General features: G+C 46.7%; 2 protein-coding genes and 1 long non-coding RNA gene across 3 annotated transcripts in view; 1 reads left to right on the top strand and 2 right to left on the bottom strand.

Annotated features, from left to right (window-relative positions):
* Window positions 1–315: 315 nt before the first annotated feature.
* On the top strand, window positions 316–9,896 carry STMP1 (short transmembrane mitochondrial protein 1). Its single transcript, XM_084787001.1, has 3 exons — window positions 316–452; window positions 8,492–8,545; window positions 9,415–9,896. Exons 1-3 carry the CDS (start codon window positions 438–440, stop codon window positions 9,487–9,489), a joined length of 144 nt encoding a protein of 47 aa, XP_084643127.1. The 5' UTR covers window positions 316–437; the 3' UTR covers window positions 9,490–9,896.
* A 379-nt stretch (window positions 9,897–10,275) lies between these two features.
* LOC311600399 lies at window positions 10,276–15,680 on the bottom strand. The gene is made up of 2 exons (XR_014780233.1): window positions 11,175–15,680; window positions 10,276–11,144 (listed from the first exon to the last, which is right to left on the bottom strand). It is a non-coding gene; the product is annotated as an uncharacterized lncRNA (long non-coding RNA).
* A 180-nt stretch (window positions 15,681–15,860) lies between these two features.
* The window catches only part of SLC13A4 (solute carrier family 13 member 4), a 39,630-nt gene continuing 36,607 nt past the window's right edge, over window positions 15,861–18,883 (bottom strand). Inside the window, exon 16 of the mRNA XM_084788110.1 lies at window positions 15,861–16,969. Coding sequence (XP_084644236.1) covers window positions 16,832–16,969 — 138 coding nt within the window. The 3' untranslated portion in view covers window positions 15,861–16,831. The remainder of the gene's footprint in view (window positions 16,970–18,883) is intronic.

The raw sequence follows: 18,883 nt of genomic DNA, 5'->3' as shown, positions 1-18,883 counted from the left end.
AAATGAAACCCTTTTCGTCTGAGAGTCCGCTGTTGGGGGGCGATTAGCGTGGGCTTTGTAAAGGCTCCCAGGATAGTCTAGCTGCTCGCCTGGCACGAGACCCGCCACCTCACCCCTACCCTGGTTAATAATGCCAGGAGGTCCCCAAAGGAGTCTGACTGTTATCACAATTGCCAAAGTGCTTGGAATAATGTACATTCCTGGGCCTCAGCTTTACAGAGGTTTTGGGTTCAAAGACTCTTGCATCTCACCCTCCTGCTTCCCCGCGATGGCCGTCAGAGGGCGCTGCGGTTCCGCGAGTCGCTTCCGGGCATGGAGGGGGCGGGGCGTAAACCGGAACCTGACGGCGGGTTCCGCCCTCGCGCTGGGGAGGAGTCCCTGAGTCTTGCTGGAGTTGAAGAGCCTTTCTCACCCTCCTCGCCTTCCCCACCGACATCATGCTCCAGTTCCTGGTGAGTGGGGCCTCCGAGGATCGAGCCCCGCGGTCGCCTCGTCCTGCCGGGGTCCCGGGTCAACGGTGCACGGCTCTGAACTTGGGGCTCGAGCTGGTCGCCGCCCCTCCGGGTAGCTCGCGCAGCTTTCCTCCAGTCTTCTCCCAAATCCTTTGGTCTTTGCTGGGTTTACATGCAATCCTTCAAGTTCCGAAAACTTTGAGGGGTCAGGGTGATTGGTGCGTTTTCAAGACCACTTACTGTGAGCTCTTTGAGTTGTCCTCGTACTCAGTTTGGTCAGAGAAGTCCTTAATGACTTGGCTCCTGCCCTACCCCACCCCATTTTGGCCTGGTGGTTGGCTTTTTTGAGACCCTAGAGTGCCACCTCACGAGGTCCGAGCGAAAGACTCCCGGAGCCCTCTTTAGATCTTAGAGTTTGCACGCTTTGAGGAGTGAGTCAGACTGCCCTACAAGTAGTTCTGTAGAACCTCCCTTTTTTGGGAGGGGAGTGTAAAAGTATTTACTTTTTGAGTTAACAGGTTTTCTGGCAGAAATCGAGTATTTCTAAAATTGCCTGTTGAGCATACCCGGAGAACTTGCCAAACTTTCAGATGAAAGTTTTCCAACTTGTTGTTTGATCACCTAATGAAGCTGATATCCTCTTTTTTTAAAAGATGGTCAGTGGCCGCCTGGTGCTCTGGGAATGAGTTGCTTTTAACCCAGTTAGCCCAAGCAAGATTGTTGACATAACTGCCCCCGGAAGACTGCTGCTCCTGTTGCCTCTGAGGGTTTCTCAAGAGACCTAACTAGGTGTTAGCTAGGACGGAGGAGTAATGAACAGCCGTTTACTTGTTAGGAGTCACTTTGAAAAGCAGTATCAAGCAGCTAGGGTAAGACGACACAGTTATAGTCCTAATGAGTCTGTTTGGTGTGGGACTAAACCGCTCTGTACTAATGTGGGTTTTGATTTGAGATCTCAGCATTGTCAACGTTTAAGGAGAGACGCTGAAGTCAACCGTTTAGATGCCGAGCTGAGATGTAACTGTTGTTCTTTTGTCGTGAGTCTGTCCCCTCCTCATTGTAGGTAAACATGGGCAGAGTGGAATCAACTTTCATATTGTGGCAATTGGTCAAACACTCTTAACTTGTGCGCATATTGCTCTTTACATGAGCCGTTTCACGTACAAAACACTGGCCATCATGGCCTAATGTTTAAGAGTTTAGAACCACACTTGAATTTGTACCCAAACCTTGTTCTCAAGATGTGGGGGTTTGGCTGGATTATTTAAGTTTTCAGTGCTTCAGTTTGTACCTTGGGAGGTCTCAGAAGGAGCCAATACATTAAACACTGGCACTCAATAAAGGTTGAGAGACTGACTGCCCTTTCTTTTTTGTAAGGTATCAGAAATGGTAATTGGCCTCCCACAGACGATAGGAGAGGGTTCCCTAGGAGAGGGTTCCCTAGGAGAGGGTTCCCTAGGAGAGGGTCCCCGGTGTGACTCCATACATTATAACCCTCTTGAGATGTTTCCTTAGTGTGTCTAGGGGTCTGCTGAAAAGTTGTGCATTTGATCGGTCTTGCTTGTATGGCCCTCTCTTCTCGGATTAAAAGGGATACTCACTATCGCTGTTTCCACACTGCACTCCTCGCCTCACTCCAGCTTGGCTATAGTTAAAACAACGACAGGACAACTGGATGGGCATTCAGTTAGGAGCCCTGCTGCGGCTTGTCACATCACCTGTAGTCCTGCTCCAGTGGTCTGTAACCCTTGCCCAGCCGCTGTAACTTAGATCACGCCCTCCTGAACTCATCCCCTTTCAGCGTTGGGGGCCTGCGTACTTGTGCTGCCTGGGTCCTGGCATGCTGTAACTCAGAATCAAGAGTGAGGGTGGCCCGCATCTGTCTCTCTAACCTTGCTGGTGTGGAGTCAAGAGTGAGGGTGGCCTGCATCTGTTTCTGTAACCTTGCTGGTGCTCACTGGCTGCTGCTTTCTTCTCTTAGTTGCCCTGAGTTGCTTAAGCCTGGGTCTTGAGCGGGCTGGGCTCTTGCATTTACCATTAGGGAGTGTGTTCTGTGTCAAGCTGTCTCCTTTGACATCTAAACTCACAGCTTCCAGAACTACCTTGATTGCCTTTCTGTGCGGTCAGATCCCCAGTATCAACTGTCAACGTTTCTTGTTTGCCTTTCTCTCAGACTCTACCCAACTGGGTCGATTGCTCCTCTTTCCCTATACTTAGCTCCCACATTTGAAATGTTGACATGCTCTTTGACTTCTTTCTTTTTTTTAAAGATTTGTTTATTTTTTTGTTTTTTTAAAGATTTCTTTATTTATTATGTATACAATATCCTGCCTGCAAGCCAGAAGAGGACACCAGTCTCATTGTAGATGGTTGTGTGCCACCATGTGGTTGCTGGGAATTCAACTCATGACCTTTGGAAGAGCAGTCGGTGCTCTTAACCACTGAGCCATCTCTCCAGCCCAAGATTTGTTTATTTATTATGTATACAGTGCACATCAGATCACATTATAGATGGCTGTGAGCCACCATGTGGTTGCTGGGAATTGAACTCAGGACCTCTGGAAGAGCATACAGTGCCCTTAACCTCTGAGCCATCTCTTTTATTATTCATTTTATTCATTAAAATGGTTTCATTGTTGATATCCTATGCCTGACATCTGTATTCACTTGTTGATGCTGCCTTTTCTTAAAAATCATGTAATACAGTAGGTGCGTTTTCAGTTCAGCAAAGATTCTTTCTTAAATTGCAATTATTTATTTATCTCCTTATTATTGTGCCTGCCTCTACCTGGGGGGAGGGGGGCGTGCACCTTCCAGAAGTTGGTTCTGCTTCCCCCATGTGGGTTCTGGAGGTTGAACTCAGGTTGCCAGGCTTGGTGGCAAGGGTGTTCCCCTGCTGAGCCACTTTCCAGGCTGGAGCTACTGTGTAGTCTTGAGTAGGAGCTCTAATTGCTCTCTGCCTCAGTTTCCCCAGCATAAAGCTAGGCAATAATAGTGGCTTCATGAGGTTGTGAGGCCCAGGAGTTAACAAGAGCTCCAGAACGTCGCCTTTCATGTGGCCGTCAGGTCTCCAGGCTTGCTGTGTTCAGGGTGAGTCATTTGCTTGATGCTCTTGCCTGATGCTCTCCAAGCAGCAGCAGGAGCCAGCTGCGGTGGAGTTCAGGCGGTGAGGTAGAGGGTCCCCCGCTCTGGCTGACGCGAAAGGGACACAGTCAACACTTAGTGACTGATTTCATTTACAGTCAGCCTTCCATACTGCTGAGCCCATCTGCACACTTAACTATCCGTGGGTGGAAAATGTTAGGAGACAATTGCCTGTGTGTGGCATGTGTACCGCTTCTGCGCCATTCCTAAATAGCACAGTGGGGCGGACTGTCTCTGAGGCCGCACGCTGCAGTAGGTGTTCTGAGTGATCTACAGGGATAGAGTGTGCCAGAGATGTGGGTGGGTTTCTGTTCAGTTGTGCAACCAGCTTGAACAGTGCAGATGTTGGTGTGGGGGTGTCCTGGAACAGATCCCCTCATTAGTTTTAGGTCTTCTTTTTTCACGGAATTACTGTTGTTGGTTATAAGCTAGTGGGATATTTGCTCCAGCTTCTTTCAGGGCTAGCACCTTTCCCAGCAGGATTTTTCATGTGCCACTGTTGACTATTAGCATGTTAAGGAGTTAATTATTTTTCTTGTTTTTTTTTCTTCATTTATTGTCTAAGCGATATTATTGAATATAAAACATAGCTTACCTCTTAAAAAGATGCTTTCTAGGAAGCATTGAAGGGTTTTAGGTTTACTGCCCAGAATGTAGGTTTTTTTTTTTTTCAGAATGTAGGTTTTTTGTTGTTGTTGCTTTTTTGCTTTTTTCTACTTGAAGCAGCTATAAAACACCAAGTTTAAGAATTAAGACACAGAGGTGGTGGTGTGCGTACGTGCCTCCTTGGGAAGGCTTCTGATTACTCCTTTTTGAATCTGAACTATAACTCCAGGCTTGGGGATCTGATGTCCTCTTTTGGCCTCTGTGAGTACTGCACGCAAGTGGTATACGTTATACATGTGGTAAGACACCCATCAGGTAAAATAAGTAACGTTTAAAAATACTTTATCAACTTAACTTTTTATTAATTCTAGTTAGTTAATGTATAGTTTTAAGTTGTCAATGTTCTTACCATAAACTAAATATCATTTTTAGGTTTCCTTTTCAATACTAACATGTGGTATATTTGAGTAATAATGTATTTAAGATTTATTTTTATTATTTTAAGTGTGTTTGTGCACACGTGTGGGTGTGTGCACGCCTGGAGGGCAGAGGTGTTAGGTTCTCTGGTGAGTTACAGGTAGTCTTGAGCTGCATGGTGTAGGTGTGCTAGGCATAGCATGTTCTCTGAGCCTCCGAGCCATCTCTCCAGAAACCCCTCTCTGTGACTTGGGCTTGGCTATGTTATTTTTGAAAATATAATTTGATGAGTCACAGTTCGGACTTGTCAGCCACTCTGGGCCTTTGCCAGGAGCTACGCAGATAAACATTGTGGTTTTATTTGCTGATCTCCAGACACAGCAACTTTCCTAAGGGGCGGGGCCTGAGCCGATGACAGATGGGCGTGTCTTGGAGTAGGCCCTGTTCCTTGTAGCAGCTAGTGCTTCTTCAGTGTTAGTGGATAAAGCATAGTTGACGATGTGTTCCTGTGTTAGGAAAGGACGTTGACTGTAGTTTTGGGCTCCTCATGTGCAGACTCCCCACTCATTTGGCTGATTGCCATTTGCTCCTCTGGACTTTAGTTCTTTGTAACAAAGCCCAGTGCAGAAGCCACAAAGTTGCCTTTGGTTTCTTCCAGTTTCAGCCCAGGTTGCTGACGTTATTTTACCAATTTTTTGTTTTCATTTTGGCATTGAGACAGGACTTTATCCATTTAATGTATATAATTCATTGCTTTCCTATGCTCAGATTGTGTAGCCACCACCCCTGTCTGAGTTTATATAAAAAGAAACTGTATAGTGTAAGATTCATTTTTCTTTTCTTTTTTTTTTTTTTTTAGGATTCATTTTTCATTTCCCTCTTCAACCTGGACAGTCACTGGTTACTTTATATCACTGTGGAATGGTCTGGTGTGTGTGTGTGTGTGTGTGTGTGTGTGTGTGTAGAATCATACAACATAAGGTCTCTTCTGACTGGCCCTGACAACACTATCAAGGCTGGTCTGTAGTACAGCCTGGATCAGTGAATGCTTCATTTCTTCTTACAATGTCTATCTGCAACGTTTGCTTAGTCAACTCACCAGTTGTTTCCGCTTTTGCTTGTTAGGAGTGGTTAACCAGGAATATTGATGCAGACATTTCTGTGGGGGCTTACATTTTCTGCTTTTTGGTGTATACCCACACTGGAGTTGTCACATCATAGAACTCTGCACTCAGCTCTTTGAGAAGCGGCCTGATGGTTTTCCAGACTGGCCGTGCAGTTGCACACCAGCAGAGTAGAGTATACAAACCCTCAGGCCCTGTGTCTTGCCAACATTTGTTGTTCGGTTTTGTTTTGTTTTTGTTTGGAGTCAAGCCATCTTAATGTGTGTGACATGGCTCCTCATGGTTGTGATTTGCGTTTCCTCAGTGACTAACTGATTTCAAACGTCTCACTGGCTTCTTGACTGTGTGTCTTCTTTGGAGAGAAATCCACTCAAAACTTCCCCCTCTCTTTAAATTGAATTATGTTTCTCTGTTATTTAATTGTGAAAGATCTTTATATGGACAAAAATGCCATCAGATATGTGCTTTGCAAATAATTCTATTTTGTGGTTTGTCCTTTCTCTTTGATGGTATCATGTGAAAGGCAAACATTTTACAATTTTTATTTATTTCGTGTGTGTGTCTGTACACATGAATATGCAGGGCTACGTGGCTGTGCGTGCGGATGCCAGAGGTCAGGTTTAGCCTTATTTTTCTTGCCTTTTCCTACCTATTGACCATCTCCTGAAGCACGCACGCTTTCCTGACCTCCTGGGTTCTCCATGTTTCTCTGAATGAGTGACACATCTCACATTCTTCTGTGCATCGTATTTAAAATGTCTCGTTATAGCATTCTGAAACTAGACTAGGGTGGCGTCTATAAAGGCCCGTGGGTTTGGTTTTGCTTTGTGTTCTAAAACTGTTCCTTTCTCTTGTGCCCCAACGCTTGGTGACATTGCCAAAATAGAGCCACATTATATAGCCCATGTTTATTTTGAGACACACATAGTAAGGATCAGGAATTCTAAGTGTGAGCTGGAACATTTCAGTGTTGGCTGTGTTAGAGGTCAGGAGGTGCAGCTCAGCAAAGCTGGGGCAGGCTGAGGGGGCTCCTCTGAGGGTGTGCAGATGGCTCCCAAGCAGCCAGAGCTCTTCATGTTTTCTCAGTCCCATTTTCTTTGTGTTAAGTATTAGGATTAGTGTCCTCAAGGATTCCCCCGCCCCCTTTCAAGTTTTGTCTCAAGTTTAATTATTTCCCTGGATTTAAAAAAACCTCACGGTTTGAATCGACTAGAGCGAGGAGGAAAACAAAACACAATTCTGCTTCTCTTTGCCACTGTGGATGATGTTTAAAAAGCATCAGAAAACGGTCAGCGATTAGGAACTGGACAGCCTCTTTTGTGGTCCTTGTAACAGCAAACCAACTTAAAATTGCTTTTGGAACTCAAAGGCTAAGTGTAGCAGAGACCCAGTTGTGTTTCTTGTTTTTTGTTTTTTCATCCCTTAGGGTTTATTTTTACTGTTTTTAATGGGTGGGGTGCAGTATGTTCACGAGCATGCGGATGCCCGCAGAGGGCACAGTAAGGTGTTGGTTATTGCTGGAGTTGGTTGGAGCTGACTAACATGGTGGTGGGAACTGAACTCTGGTCCCCTGGTCCTTGGCAGTGCTCGTAACTGCTGGTCCATCTCTCCAGTGCCCCATCTGTGCCTCACCTGCGTCTAGTGGGAAGATCATGCATGATTGATAGACAGCACATTAAATGCTGTCCTTTGACTTCTGCTTTAACTTCTCTATTGAGATTAAGCAGAAACAGCAGAGTTTAAACAAAATAATGGGGAAAAAATGTAGACACCAATTTGAACTTATTAAGTTAGAAATTAGCCTGCATTGCGAGCTCTGAAGTAAAAAGTCACTGAGGGGAAGCAGAATTGTCATTAAAATACAAAGCAGTGCGACTCTGGCCCACTATGTAAAGGGGGTATTCTAAATTTTCAGGCAAATATTCACCCAGCGGAACAAACATTTACAGATCTCTCAAAATTGTTCCTGTCCTGTTTGTCATTGAATGGGAGCCACAGACCTTACGTGTCCTGCCCTTTAGTCCCCACCGTGGCGCTGTGCTAGGCTCAGTGACGTGTCACAGTCCCCTGCTCTCTTCTGCCACTGTGGTCCCGAGTTTCTGAGTAACTCAAGTTGTCCGGTGCTGCTTGTGGGAGTACCTGGGCAAATCGCTGTAGTTCTTTTGAAATATGGAGAGACTGAACTCCGAGAGTCTCTTTCTTTTCTAAACTTTTTTTTATTCAAATGAATTTTTTTGTTTGTTGTTGTTTTGAGACCAAGTCTTGCTGTGTAGCTCGGACTCTCTGTGTAGACCAGGATGGCCTCTGCTTGCCGAGGATCCTCTGCTTCGGTCTCCTGAATGCTGCACGGCAAGAGCGGGCCACCATGCCAGCCTCAGTGGGTGTGCGTAACTGGACTGCTGTTCTTTATCAGCTGTGGACAGGAGTAACAGCACCTACAACAAATAAATAGTAACAAAATCTGAACCATACCTTGGTTTCTAGACCTCCATTCAGGACTTTATGGGGCTCTCAGGGGGTACGGGAACCTTGCTTGGAGCCACCATTTATTCTGGTGTGGGCTTTCTAATGCTGGCGCATAGCATACATGTGTGTGTGTGTGGGGGGTTGTGTCATAGAAGAAAGATGTGACACTCTGAGCATTCACCTGCCAGGTTCTTCTCGGGGAGATGTAGCCCGTGTGGCCAGCTCGGTTGGCCGCTCACGATGGCGTCGTTGCAGCCTAACTCTCCTGTTCTGTTCTTTCAGCTTGGATTCACTTTGGGCAACGTGGTTGGAATGTACCTGGCTCAGAACTATGATGTAAGTGGCCCTATTCATGCCTTTTTTGGCTTCCCGTAACTGTTTCATGATTGTTTTTCTCTCGCAGGGTGGTTTGCCTATTAGAATAAATGAGGTCCTTAAGAGTGAGTCCTTAGTTTCATAGATAGCTTTTCTGTGCTTAGAAAAAGTAACTGGCCAGGCGGTGGTGGCGCACGCCTTTAATCCCTGCACTCGGGAGGCAGAGGCAGGCGGATCTCTGTGGGTTCAAGGTCAGCCTGGTCTACAAAGTGAGTCCAGGACAGTCAGGGCTACACAGAGAAGCCCTATCTCAAAAAAACAAAAGAAAGAAAACGTAACTGAACTCACAGAAGCACGCATGTCCCATATAACCACAGGAGCATTGCGGATGTGCGCTTAGAAAGCATGGCTTGTGTAAAGAAGACAGTTTGCTGAAGTGGGGAGTTCAGTCAGCCTCCCTGCAAGGATAAGGTGTAGAAAACGGGGTGTCACAACCAGATGGGGATCCGAAAGACAAGGGGTTATATTTTCTTCTGTACTAAGAGTTTAGTGTGACAGAAAGATTCCCATCTCTTGAATGTCGTTTTCTAGCCAGGGACCTTGTTGCTTTATCATTTGTTGCATATATATATATACATATATATCTTAGCTGGCCCTGAGTTGAAGGGCGGAGTGTGTATCTAAAGGGAGAGCTGGGCCTGACTCTGCAGAGGGAGCCTAGCTTACGTATGTAGGTATGAAGCCAGGAAGTACACCACTGAGTGTGTCACCTCCAGAGGAACTCAAAGCCATGGCGAAGCCATCTGTCCTTAAAGAAAGAGACGTGGAAGAATATTCGTTATTCTTTATATCTATAGCAAAATTATAATGCTCCTTTTTTCTTTTTAAAGATGCCAAACCTGGCTAAAAAGCTTGAAGAGATTAAAAAGGACCTGGAAGCCAAGAAGAAACCCCCCAGTTCCTGATGTTCGGCTGGCACTGCATTTGAACCCACCAATTCCGTCCTGAGAGGCCTGCCTCCTTCCTAGCCACATCCAAAGCCGTTTTCCTCTTTGGTCTCAGACCCTGCGTGTTGCCTCAGAGCCAGCACAGGCCGGAAGTCGGGGTAGCTCTGTTTCCAGCAGCCTCCCTTCCTCCCGTGTCTTCCGTCCAGCTGCTTCTGAGTCCTAAGGCTGGGACTGTGGTGCTAGGTTAGCAAACCCAACCATCACTAATACTCGCTCACCTGTATTTTGGGAGTTCTACCACCTGTTTTCAGGAGAAAAATGAATGGATTTGGATAGCTGCTTTTACTACCTAGCAGTTATAATAGGAGCTTGCTAGACAAACTATATTTTGTTGTTATAGTATTAAAGTCAGAACCTTAAAGTCAGTTTCTGGTGAATTACCCATTTATTTTATATTGTCATCAAGGCGCTCCATGTTTGATAATTCAACCAATAAATCATTTGCTGGCCATTAACCAAGAAACTATTTTATCAACTCTAAAACACTGGGAAAATTTAAAACATTCAAAATAATGGTTATTTGAGGAAAGTTCATTTTGTTTCCTCTGTGTTTTTCCTTAATGATATAGTTGAACTGACTCTGCCATAAAAAGAAAATCTATTTTTCATGCTTGCACTTAACATGACAGGTGAATAAGTGAGAAGCTGTTGATAAAAGAATGTCACTTTTTTTATATTAAAATATGTACTAACTATATAACTTTATAGTGATTCCCCTCAGAAATGTGGTCCAAATGTGTGATAAAGTGAGTCTCTCGGGGGAGCTTCTGCTACTTTCCACAGCTGAAGCCCCTCCCCATCAGAATGGATCATCAATTATCATCATCTCTTTTTAAAAAAAAGAGAGTCTCTCAGTGTTACCCAGGGTGATATTGGACTCCTGGGTTCAAGCAATCCTCCTGCCGTAGCCTCCAGGTGCTGGGACTGCAGGTGCGTACCATGGTGTCCAGCCTACTCTATAGTTTTTTTTTTAAACTAAAAAGCATTTTAAAACTAACTGTTCCCACAGGAGATGATATGAAAGTGATTTTGCGTGAAGGTCTTTTCTAACCTCTGTTTTGTTCCCAGGTACCATTTTTCAGGCAATCCCAGTGTCCGTTTCCTGTGTACCTTTAGGAGAGAGTGTCTAAAAACAAAAGCTGGTAACAGACTATCTATCTACCTATATATATGTGCACATGCGCGCACACACACAGATGTATACACACAGAGAGAAGAAGCATATATGTATGGATGGATATATGCTTTTTGTCTCTTCCTTTCACTTTTGTTTGTTTGACACAAGTGTCATGAAGCCCATGGTTTATAGTCAAGGATGACCTTGAACTTCTGCTCCTCCTGCCTCTGCCTCCCACCTGCAGGATTTATAGGTGTCCACCACTGTGCCCAGTTGCTCTTTTTAAAGTTCTGTCTCAGTTGCCCTCCCTCCCTCCCTCCCTCTCTCCCCCCCCCCTTCTCTCTCTCTCCCTCCCTTCCTCCCTCCCTCCCTCACTGAGCTTGATTTTTGAGAGAGGGTCTCACTATGTAGCCTTGGCTGTCCTGGAACTTTGTAGACCAGGCTAGCCTCAAACTCACAGAGATCCACCTGCCTCTGCCTCTGCCTCTGCCTCTGCCTCTGCCTCTGCCTCTGCCTCTGCCTCTGCCTCCTGAGTGCTGGGGTTGACAGTGACTCCATCTTGCTTGGCTTGCTTTCTTATTGTTAATGGAGAACTTCCCATGTCACTGTGTTAATGTTTGCCTTACCTGTTTGCTCATATGTAAGCTTCCACTGAATGGGTATTTCATAGCCAAACGTGCTATTGATGGGCGGTGTTCTTTTGCAGGTGTGCTGTCCACATCTGCCCAGAGCATAGCTGTACGACACACCCCTAACAGTGTAGTTGGCAGTAAGACGGAGCGTCTTGTTTCTGAGGGCTTGCGGGGCAGCTTCGCTGATAGTACCTTCGTAAAGATCCATAGCAGACAACAACTCACAAGGATGGCTTAGAGACACCTGTTCCCATACGGGAGTCAGAACATGGTGCTCCTGCTGAGATACACTTTATCCTTGTAAAAGTTATCCCGCTAGACAGAGGAAGAGCAAGTTATGCCTTGGCTTCTCCCTAGCGGTGGGGAGCAGGCAAGTGGTGTGTTCTGAAACTCTTTGTGACGCCTACCCCACCAGGGTCTCATGGGAAACAGTGGGATGCGGGACCACTTGGTTACACTGTACTTTGCCAACTATCCAGGAAATAGCACATACTAGTTGAAGCATGCTGCTCTGGGCCACACCACTTTCACATTTCTGCAGTCACTTGGAACCAGTTCATGAACCATGTGCAGCGTGGTGTTTGTGGCTGTGGTCTGTGGCTAGTCTCTTGGCTATCCACTGTCTTCATACCCGGCTCACAAGATTTGATTATGAGGGACAGCCTCAAAGAAGAAAGGCGTGTCGTGCTTGAGGGTACCCAGAATGCTGGACAGAGGCTTACTTAGCAAGCTGTCTCTGAAAAAGACATCGTGACAGCACCGGAGTAGGAGTGGCTGCCTTGGAAAGTGGTGGGCTGGAGGTGTTAGGTCAGGTCTTTATCTAAATAAAGATTTCTTTATACCATCTTTATGTGTGTGTCCCGCATGTTCATGTGAGTGCAGGCACCCTGTGGAGTCAGGAGGGTCAGAGCCCACAGAGCTGGAGTTACAGATGGTTGATGGCCGCCTACCTGGTGGGGGTACTGGGGACCGAACTCCAGTCCTCCAGAGGGGCAGCAAGTACTGTTAACCATTGAACCATCTCTTCGGTCCCAAGGTCTTTTTACATTATATTCTGTAGCCAAACTCTTGGGGACTGAGGCTTCCCTCAGGAGTGACCCTTGCCTGTGTCAAGGAAGCCTTCTTAATTTCGGTTCCACCATAGAAATTGGCACACAGTTAACAGGCTAGTTGAAAGTTTGCTATACAGGTTGAGTCTCCTGGGTTTTTTGCTTTGTTTGTTTTCTGATCCTGGGGATCAGACTGACCTTACACACACTGGGCAAGCGCCCTCCTGCAGAGAGCCATCTCCCCAGCCCTGGCTGGCTGCTCTGTAGCAGTGAATGGGAGCTCAGTTCTTGGGCAGGACATTTGCCATTGACATACATGTCAGGAGAGTCAGGGACTATTGTAAGCTGTGGGGACAGAGGTTGGAAACTGGTAATGTGAGTGGGACTGCAGTAGGGATCATGGGAAGACCCATCACTACCCCCTTCACACACCCCCTTGCCAATTAGAAAATACTTGAAAATCCTGGCAATATAGTTTAAGAAAACTGCTTTGGGTGGCCCTTCCTCCCCCTCATCCTCTTATTTCCTGTTCTCCTCCCTTACTGTCTCCATTTTCTTCCCTCCCTGATTTCCCCTCTTCCTCCCCTTTTACTAGTCTGATTTATCTGTCTATCCATCAATCCATCCATCTTCCACCCACCATCCATCCTTTATCCATCCATCCATCCTCCATCCATCATCCATCCATCATCCATCCTTTATCTATCCATCCTCCACCCATTACATGAAATAGAAAGCTTAAGGATTGTTGGTTGTTTTGTTGTTGTTTTTAGGCAGGGTTTCTCTGTGTAGTCCTGGCTGTTCTGGACCAGGCTGCCCTTAAACTCAAGAGATTAGCCTGCCTCTGCCTCCCAAGTTCTGGGATTAATGGTGTGCCTAGCAGGGTTCTTGGAAATTTAATAACTACAGTGAAGAAGTGTAAGACATATCCTTAAACTGTAAACCTAGAGAAAAAAGACCTAACATTTAATACTCTCAAAGGGTGATATTTCATGAGTCATTACTCTGGCGTCTTTTGACTTCTGAGTTGGTGTTTTATGGAGTTAAACAGGTATCTATTTCTGGGAAAAGGAGAAACCTCGTTTTTTTTTTTTTCTTTCTAACTTAGTTTTCTTTCCCACAGCTGCAGAGAAAAGTGGGTGCATGGTTTTCCTCGTCTGTCCCCCTGCTCATGGTGCACACATGCACATGTGTAATGTTTTCATTTCCACCGAGCAGTTCACGCCCTGGATACTGCGATGCTGTTTGTTTTTCTGCTGAGGTCTCCTTGTGGAAGAACTCTCTACTGTACACTAGCAAAGGAAGCCTTTCTTCAGCTTCCAGCCCTGGGTGTGCTCCTGATGCCTGTGAATGAGTTCTTGTCTTAGGGCCTTGCCTTATGGAGAGGAACAGGGTAGTGAAGGGAAAATATTTTAAGACCTCGCTTGTTCTTTATAAGGAGTTTGTGGTGCTCAGAATTTCGGGGGTCCAGTATATATTTTTCCCAAGTCTGTTTGCAACAGATTCGGCCAAATAAGGAGAGTGTCATGGATGGTAGTTTATAAGGCATGGCAGAGACAAGAAGAACTGAGGGGGATTTTATGAAAAGAGCTCAGGGCGGAGCACTGCCTAGGTCACTGCCACAGTGGCCAGACAGTAAGATAGGCGTGGTGAGTTGTGTCATCTCTCATGTGCAAATGCACAGGACTGGAACAGAATGCTCACCGTCACCCGGTGTGGGCAGCCCCACGAGGACTTAGCGAGTCATGTCTGAGTGGTTCAGGGTGAGGGTGAGTGATGTCTCAAGGTACTTTTGCAAGCAGAGTCTGTGCCCTCTTTGTTACAAGGATTGGGTCCATGTCTCCTGTAGGTAGCAAGAGCCAAGGTGCTCAACTCCCTTAGCACAGTGGCGTGTATCTGCATATAGCTGACACAAGTCCTTCACGGAGGGAAAAGTAGCATTTTCTGAAGACTGAGAGGATGGGTGTAAGCCTCCATGATGTGTAAGTGCCAAATGCGGGTGATCATACATATGCCCATGTTGATGTGTTCCAGTTTCCTCTCTTGCTGTGACGAAACAATCAGCCAAAAGCAACTCGAGGAGCAAAGAGTTTATTTTGTTTACAAGTTTTACAGTCCATCATCAAGAGAAGCCAGGAGCTCAAGGCAGAAACCAAAGCAGAAGGCTGCTTACTGGTTTGCTTCCCCCAGCTTGCTCTGCTCCCTCATGTGGTCCAGGTCCACCTCCCCAAGGTCAGCACAGCCTGCAGAGGCTAGGCCCTATTACATCAGTTAGCGATTAAGAAAATACACCCATAGACATGCCCACGGGCCAGTCTGAAGGGACCAGTTCTTTAATTGAGGTGCCCTCTTTCCAGATGCATCGAGTTGACAACCGATGGTAATTAGGCTATGGGTGACTTAAAAGGGATTTCAAAGGCATTTTTGAGCAAATTTGACATGCAACTTAAAAAGACTGAGAGACAGCCATACTTAATGTCCTCAGCTCCGTCTCATCACCTGGGAGATGAGCTGGTGTAAGATGGTTGCACTCTCACAAATCGTGTGTGAAATTAGAAAACAAAAACCAAATCCTGCCAAGAGAAGGCCTGGAAGGGAAGTGCTTCTAGGTGGCTCGAGGCTAACCACATCTGCCGCTCTGCCATCGAGGCTGGTGGTCATGCGTGGCCCGAGGCTAACCACATCTGCCGCTCTGTCATTGAAGCTGGCAGTCATGGGTGGCCGAGTCTGGGGTAGGGACGGAGGAGCTCATCTTGAGCACAGCCACAGAGTGTGATGGCTGAAGATACTGGCTAATGAAGACCCTGGCAGCAGATGCTGTGGGGTGCACCATTGCTTCCCAGAGAAAGGCTCCCAAGGCCGACGGTGGCCAATAATCCCAAGTATACTTACTTGAGTCAAATCTTTCTGTTTTTTGTCTTTTTTTTTTTTAACCTCCTATATTCCCTGAATCATGTTACCTATGCTTGTCTCCTCATCTAATGCAGAGACATAGAGTTCTGTTATGGTTCAGAAATGTGATAGACATTCGCAAAACAATTGCATAGGGAGGCCATTGCTTTCAAGTCAGGCGTTCTTTTGGCATTGTGTATGGGCTAGTGGAGTCTTCACTGCTGTGCTTGGCCAAGTATTGGCTGTGCTACCCAGTAAGGCAGAAGCCACCGTTTTCCTGGTTAAACCTGCTTGATCACACATTCTGCGGAGCACCGAAGTGTTGACTGGCACACAGAGGACTTTATGGCGCAGACTCCTCAGAACTAAAGGTGTGATTTAGCAGATTTGTCCAGTATAAAAACTATATACACAGTAGTAATGAAAACAGAAGAGTGTAGTAACTGCCTGGGGGGGGTTGGGGGGGGAGTCCTCTTTTCTAAGATACATTTAGTGAGCAACTGATAGTGAAATGAGAAGGATGGAATGGTGGCACAGAGGATCGAGATGCCCAGATCTCCATCTAGCTGCCCTTTTATATTTTATTTATTTATTTATTTATTTATTTATTTTTTTGGTGGGAAAAATGATGTGGTCCTCAAGAGGAAGGAGGAGACCTCACTTTGTTGTGATTTGTTTTCATCAGAGACATTTATTGAGTAGTCAGAGTTTAATACATTATAAAGAACCCAAGATACATCTTCCCCTCAAAGGGCTCAGGGAGGCATGGGAAGGACGGACTGGTAGGCCCCTTGGGTATACTTAGAACATGGTGTTCTCAGAAACAAACTAGGTATTAAAAGGAGAAGAATAATCATTAATACTGTGGTCTTAAAAAAAATATTGTGGTCTTAATTGGAGTTTTGGTCTCCCTAACAAGACAGGTATGAACCTTTTCACAAGGCAGTGGCATTTCCAGTTAATGACAGTGCATAGAGATGCTGGTCTCAGGATGGTTTTTGTTTGTTTGGACCTCTTTCCTTTGGTGGAATAAGGCCAGCCTCTTTCTGAAGGGAAATATTGTTTCTTTGCAGGAAATTGATGCTGAGGTAAAGGGGAACCACTGTGGAGAGACTGAAGTCAAATAAAACTTATGGAAAGTAGATTGCCACAAGAACAACCCCCTGGGCCCTAGGACTTAGGTTGCTGTTTTCTAGAGATAGGATAGAAATGCCTGAGGCCACTAGGGAAGGCTCTTCCTCCCCACCCCACCCCACCCCCTGGAAGTGAGGTCACTGTACTCATGATCAGCACAGGCAGAGAACTCTGTATCTCCCACTGAGGCCAGTCAGTTTGTGAGACTTCCCCTCAGGGCACGAAGGCTTGCCCCATTTCCAGGTTTCCAGTCTTCAGGAAGCAATTAGGGCTGGACACAGGAAGAAAGAGCAGCTGTAGGCTTTTGGTGGTAAGGAAATTGGGCAGGCGGAAGGAGACACAGCCAACATGCCTGGTGGCAGGCGGAGGAACCTGGTGGTGGGAATCTCCTCCGTATGGGTCTGGGGTGTGCGCTCCTGGTGGTTTTCTTTGCCTGTGGCTCAACTCTGGCTGTGCCGGTCAATGGTCCACCCGTGTTAGGTCTGATCAGTGATGTTGCTGACCTTAGCCCAAGCTGGGAAAGAGTCCAACTGGAAGAGGCTGACTCCCCAAGTATTGATGGCCACCATCACTATCACCAGGCCAATGACATTGACTCCTAGGCCAGCTTTCACCTACAGGACACAAGCCAGAAAACCCTGGTCATTCAAAGTCAACAGTGGCCATGTTATCACAAGGGAGCACTTTCAGAGCTAGCCTTTAGCCTTGTCCCCATGCAGTCCTGATTTCTCCCAGGGGCTGCCTGGACTACTCTATTCTACCTTCTTGAGTTGCACGCATCCTTGGCAGAGCTGGAAAGGCAGGGAGGTAATGGGGGGATGGGAGACACCGATGAGAATCACCTTTGCTTCTTGCCTGAAGCACTTTCGTCATAACGTAGAAGCCTAGGAGGTCTGAAGCCACCTGGAATTCCAACCAACTCTGAGGAATACTGTTATTCATGTACCAAAATGCTTATTGAACATAAGCACATCTCCTGGGCAGGAACATAGAGCCTCCTAAGTGCTCATGAACATGAAGAATGTCAGAGAGGCTGTATTATGCTGCCACCGTTTCCAGCTCCCCCACCCGCCACGGAACAACTGCGGAATGTAGAGTACCCCTTGGGTTACTTACGGAAGTAGCTGCCACTGTTGATGAGCCTCCCACCCCTAACACAAAGGAGAGTATAATAAAGGCCTGCTAGCCCCATGGGCCCTTTGTTCCTTCTTCAGAGGAAAGTGTACCTCTGACCGGACTCATTTCATTTCTGCCATGACGTGGACACCAGCAGGCTGCTGATGTTGAGGGATGATGGGCTGGCTGAACTGGGACCCAGTGTCAGGACAGTTAGCACCCTTCCATTGAGTAACCAAGCACATAGCTTGTAGCCCCAGCAGGTCCTCTACCTAGTAGTAAGCTGGGGATATTCAAAGGGGGGAAATAGATGCTGGAAAATTGTTCAGAACCCATGCCTTCCCTTCTGGCTAGGACCTGGACGTCTCAGTTGTCCTGGGCCCTGTGTTTCCCAGCAGATGGTGAATGGAGCCTAAAGCATTGAGGCTCAAAGGGACCACCGTTGGAACCATCTTGTTGAACAGATTTAGGAATTGGAGCTTTGAGTTAGCATCAAGCTAGGAATAGAACCTGACACTGGTTCACTTCTTGTTTTCCAGTCCCTCTCTTTGTTAAGTGTCTCTGATAATATAAAGGTTAGCAGTGAGGGTCAGCCACAAGGGGAAGTGGGAGGCAGGAGAGCTGAGCAGAGCTCAGTGTGAGCAGACCAAGGCTTATGCAGTCAGAGGACACAGAAGGAAGGAACGGCCACGGCCTCCACCCTTGAAGCTGGCCCAAAGACGAGCAGTTTTAATGGTAGAAAGGATCTCCCAAAACTTCCTTCCTTTGCTCCATCTGCTGTTTTGTGTGGCAGCTGAGGAAAATGGTTTCGTCTCCTCAAGGCTGATAAGACCCTGCTTCAGACTGCTGGGCCTCAGTGGTTTGTATGAGTTGGTTTAACTTCTCCTCAACCTGCGGTCAGCTTTGAGGATTCGCTTGAGCCATGATTGTAGGCTGAGCAGTGGAAAGTGGGATGTCCAACACTAACGGCTGCCACAGAATGCCACTGCAGAGCCACTCTGCTGGGAGCCAGCTGGGAGCCAGAGTCTGGGGCGCAGGCATTCGGTTTGTACCATTGCTTCAGGGCTTCCTTGCTTACGGGAGAAGTGTATGGAAGGATCCTGTCCCTACAAGACACCTTTCACCCTGGATTCATACAGTTTCTCATACTTCCTTGTCTATGACCGGGGAAGGTTTGTGCAAGTTCACACCTTCTAGAACCAGGCCACAACCTGTGCCCTGGGTGGCTTTCTCTAACCCTGTGCCTGCTTGCTTCCAGATGAGAGGCTATTGCTTTTCCTGGAGCTTACAGGACAACCAAGAATCTTTTTACCAGAGTCACTCTTGCCACAGACCAGAGAGAGTGCTGGGAGCCTGCTGCCCAGCCGGCCAACCATCCCCACCCTCATGGCATGGGGCCTGGGCAGAGGGTA

The sequence above is a fragment of the Acomys minous genome (assembly GCF_964271855.1).
Source record: "Acomys minous genome assembly, chromosome: 6".
Classification (NCBI taxonomy): Eukaryota; Metazoa; Chordata; class Mammalia; order Rodentia; family Muridae; genus Acomys; species Acomys minous.
This window is presented reverse-complemented; position numbering and strand designations above follow the sequence as displayed.

Coding starts and splice junctions, on each gene's coding strand:
- STMP1 (XM_084787001.1), top strand. Junction 8,546..9,414: donor ACCTGGCTCAGAACTATGAT/GTAAGTGGCCCT, acceptor TTCTTTTTAAAG/ATGCCAAACCTGGCTAAAAA.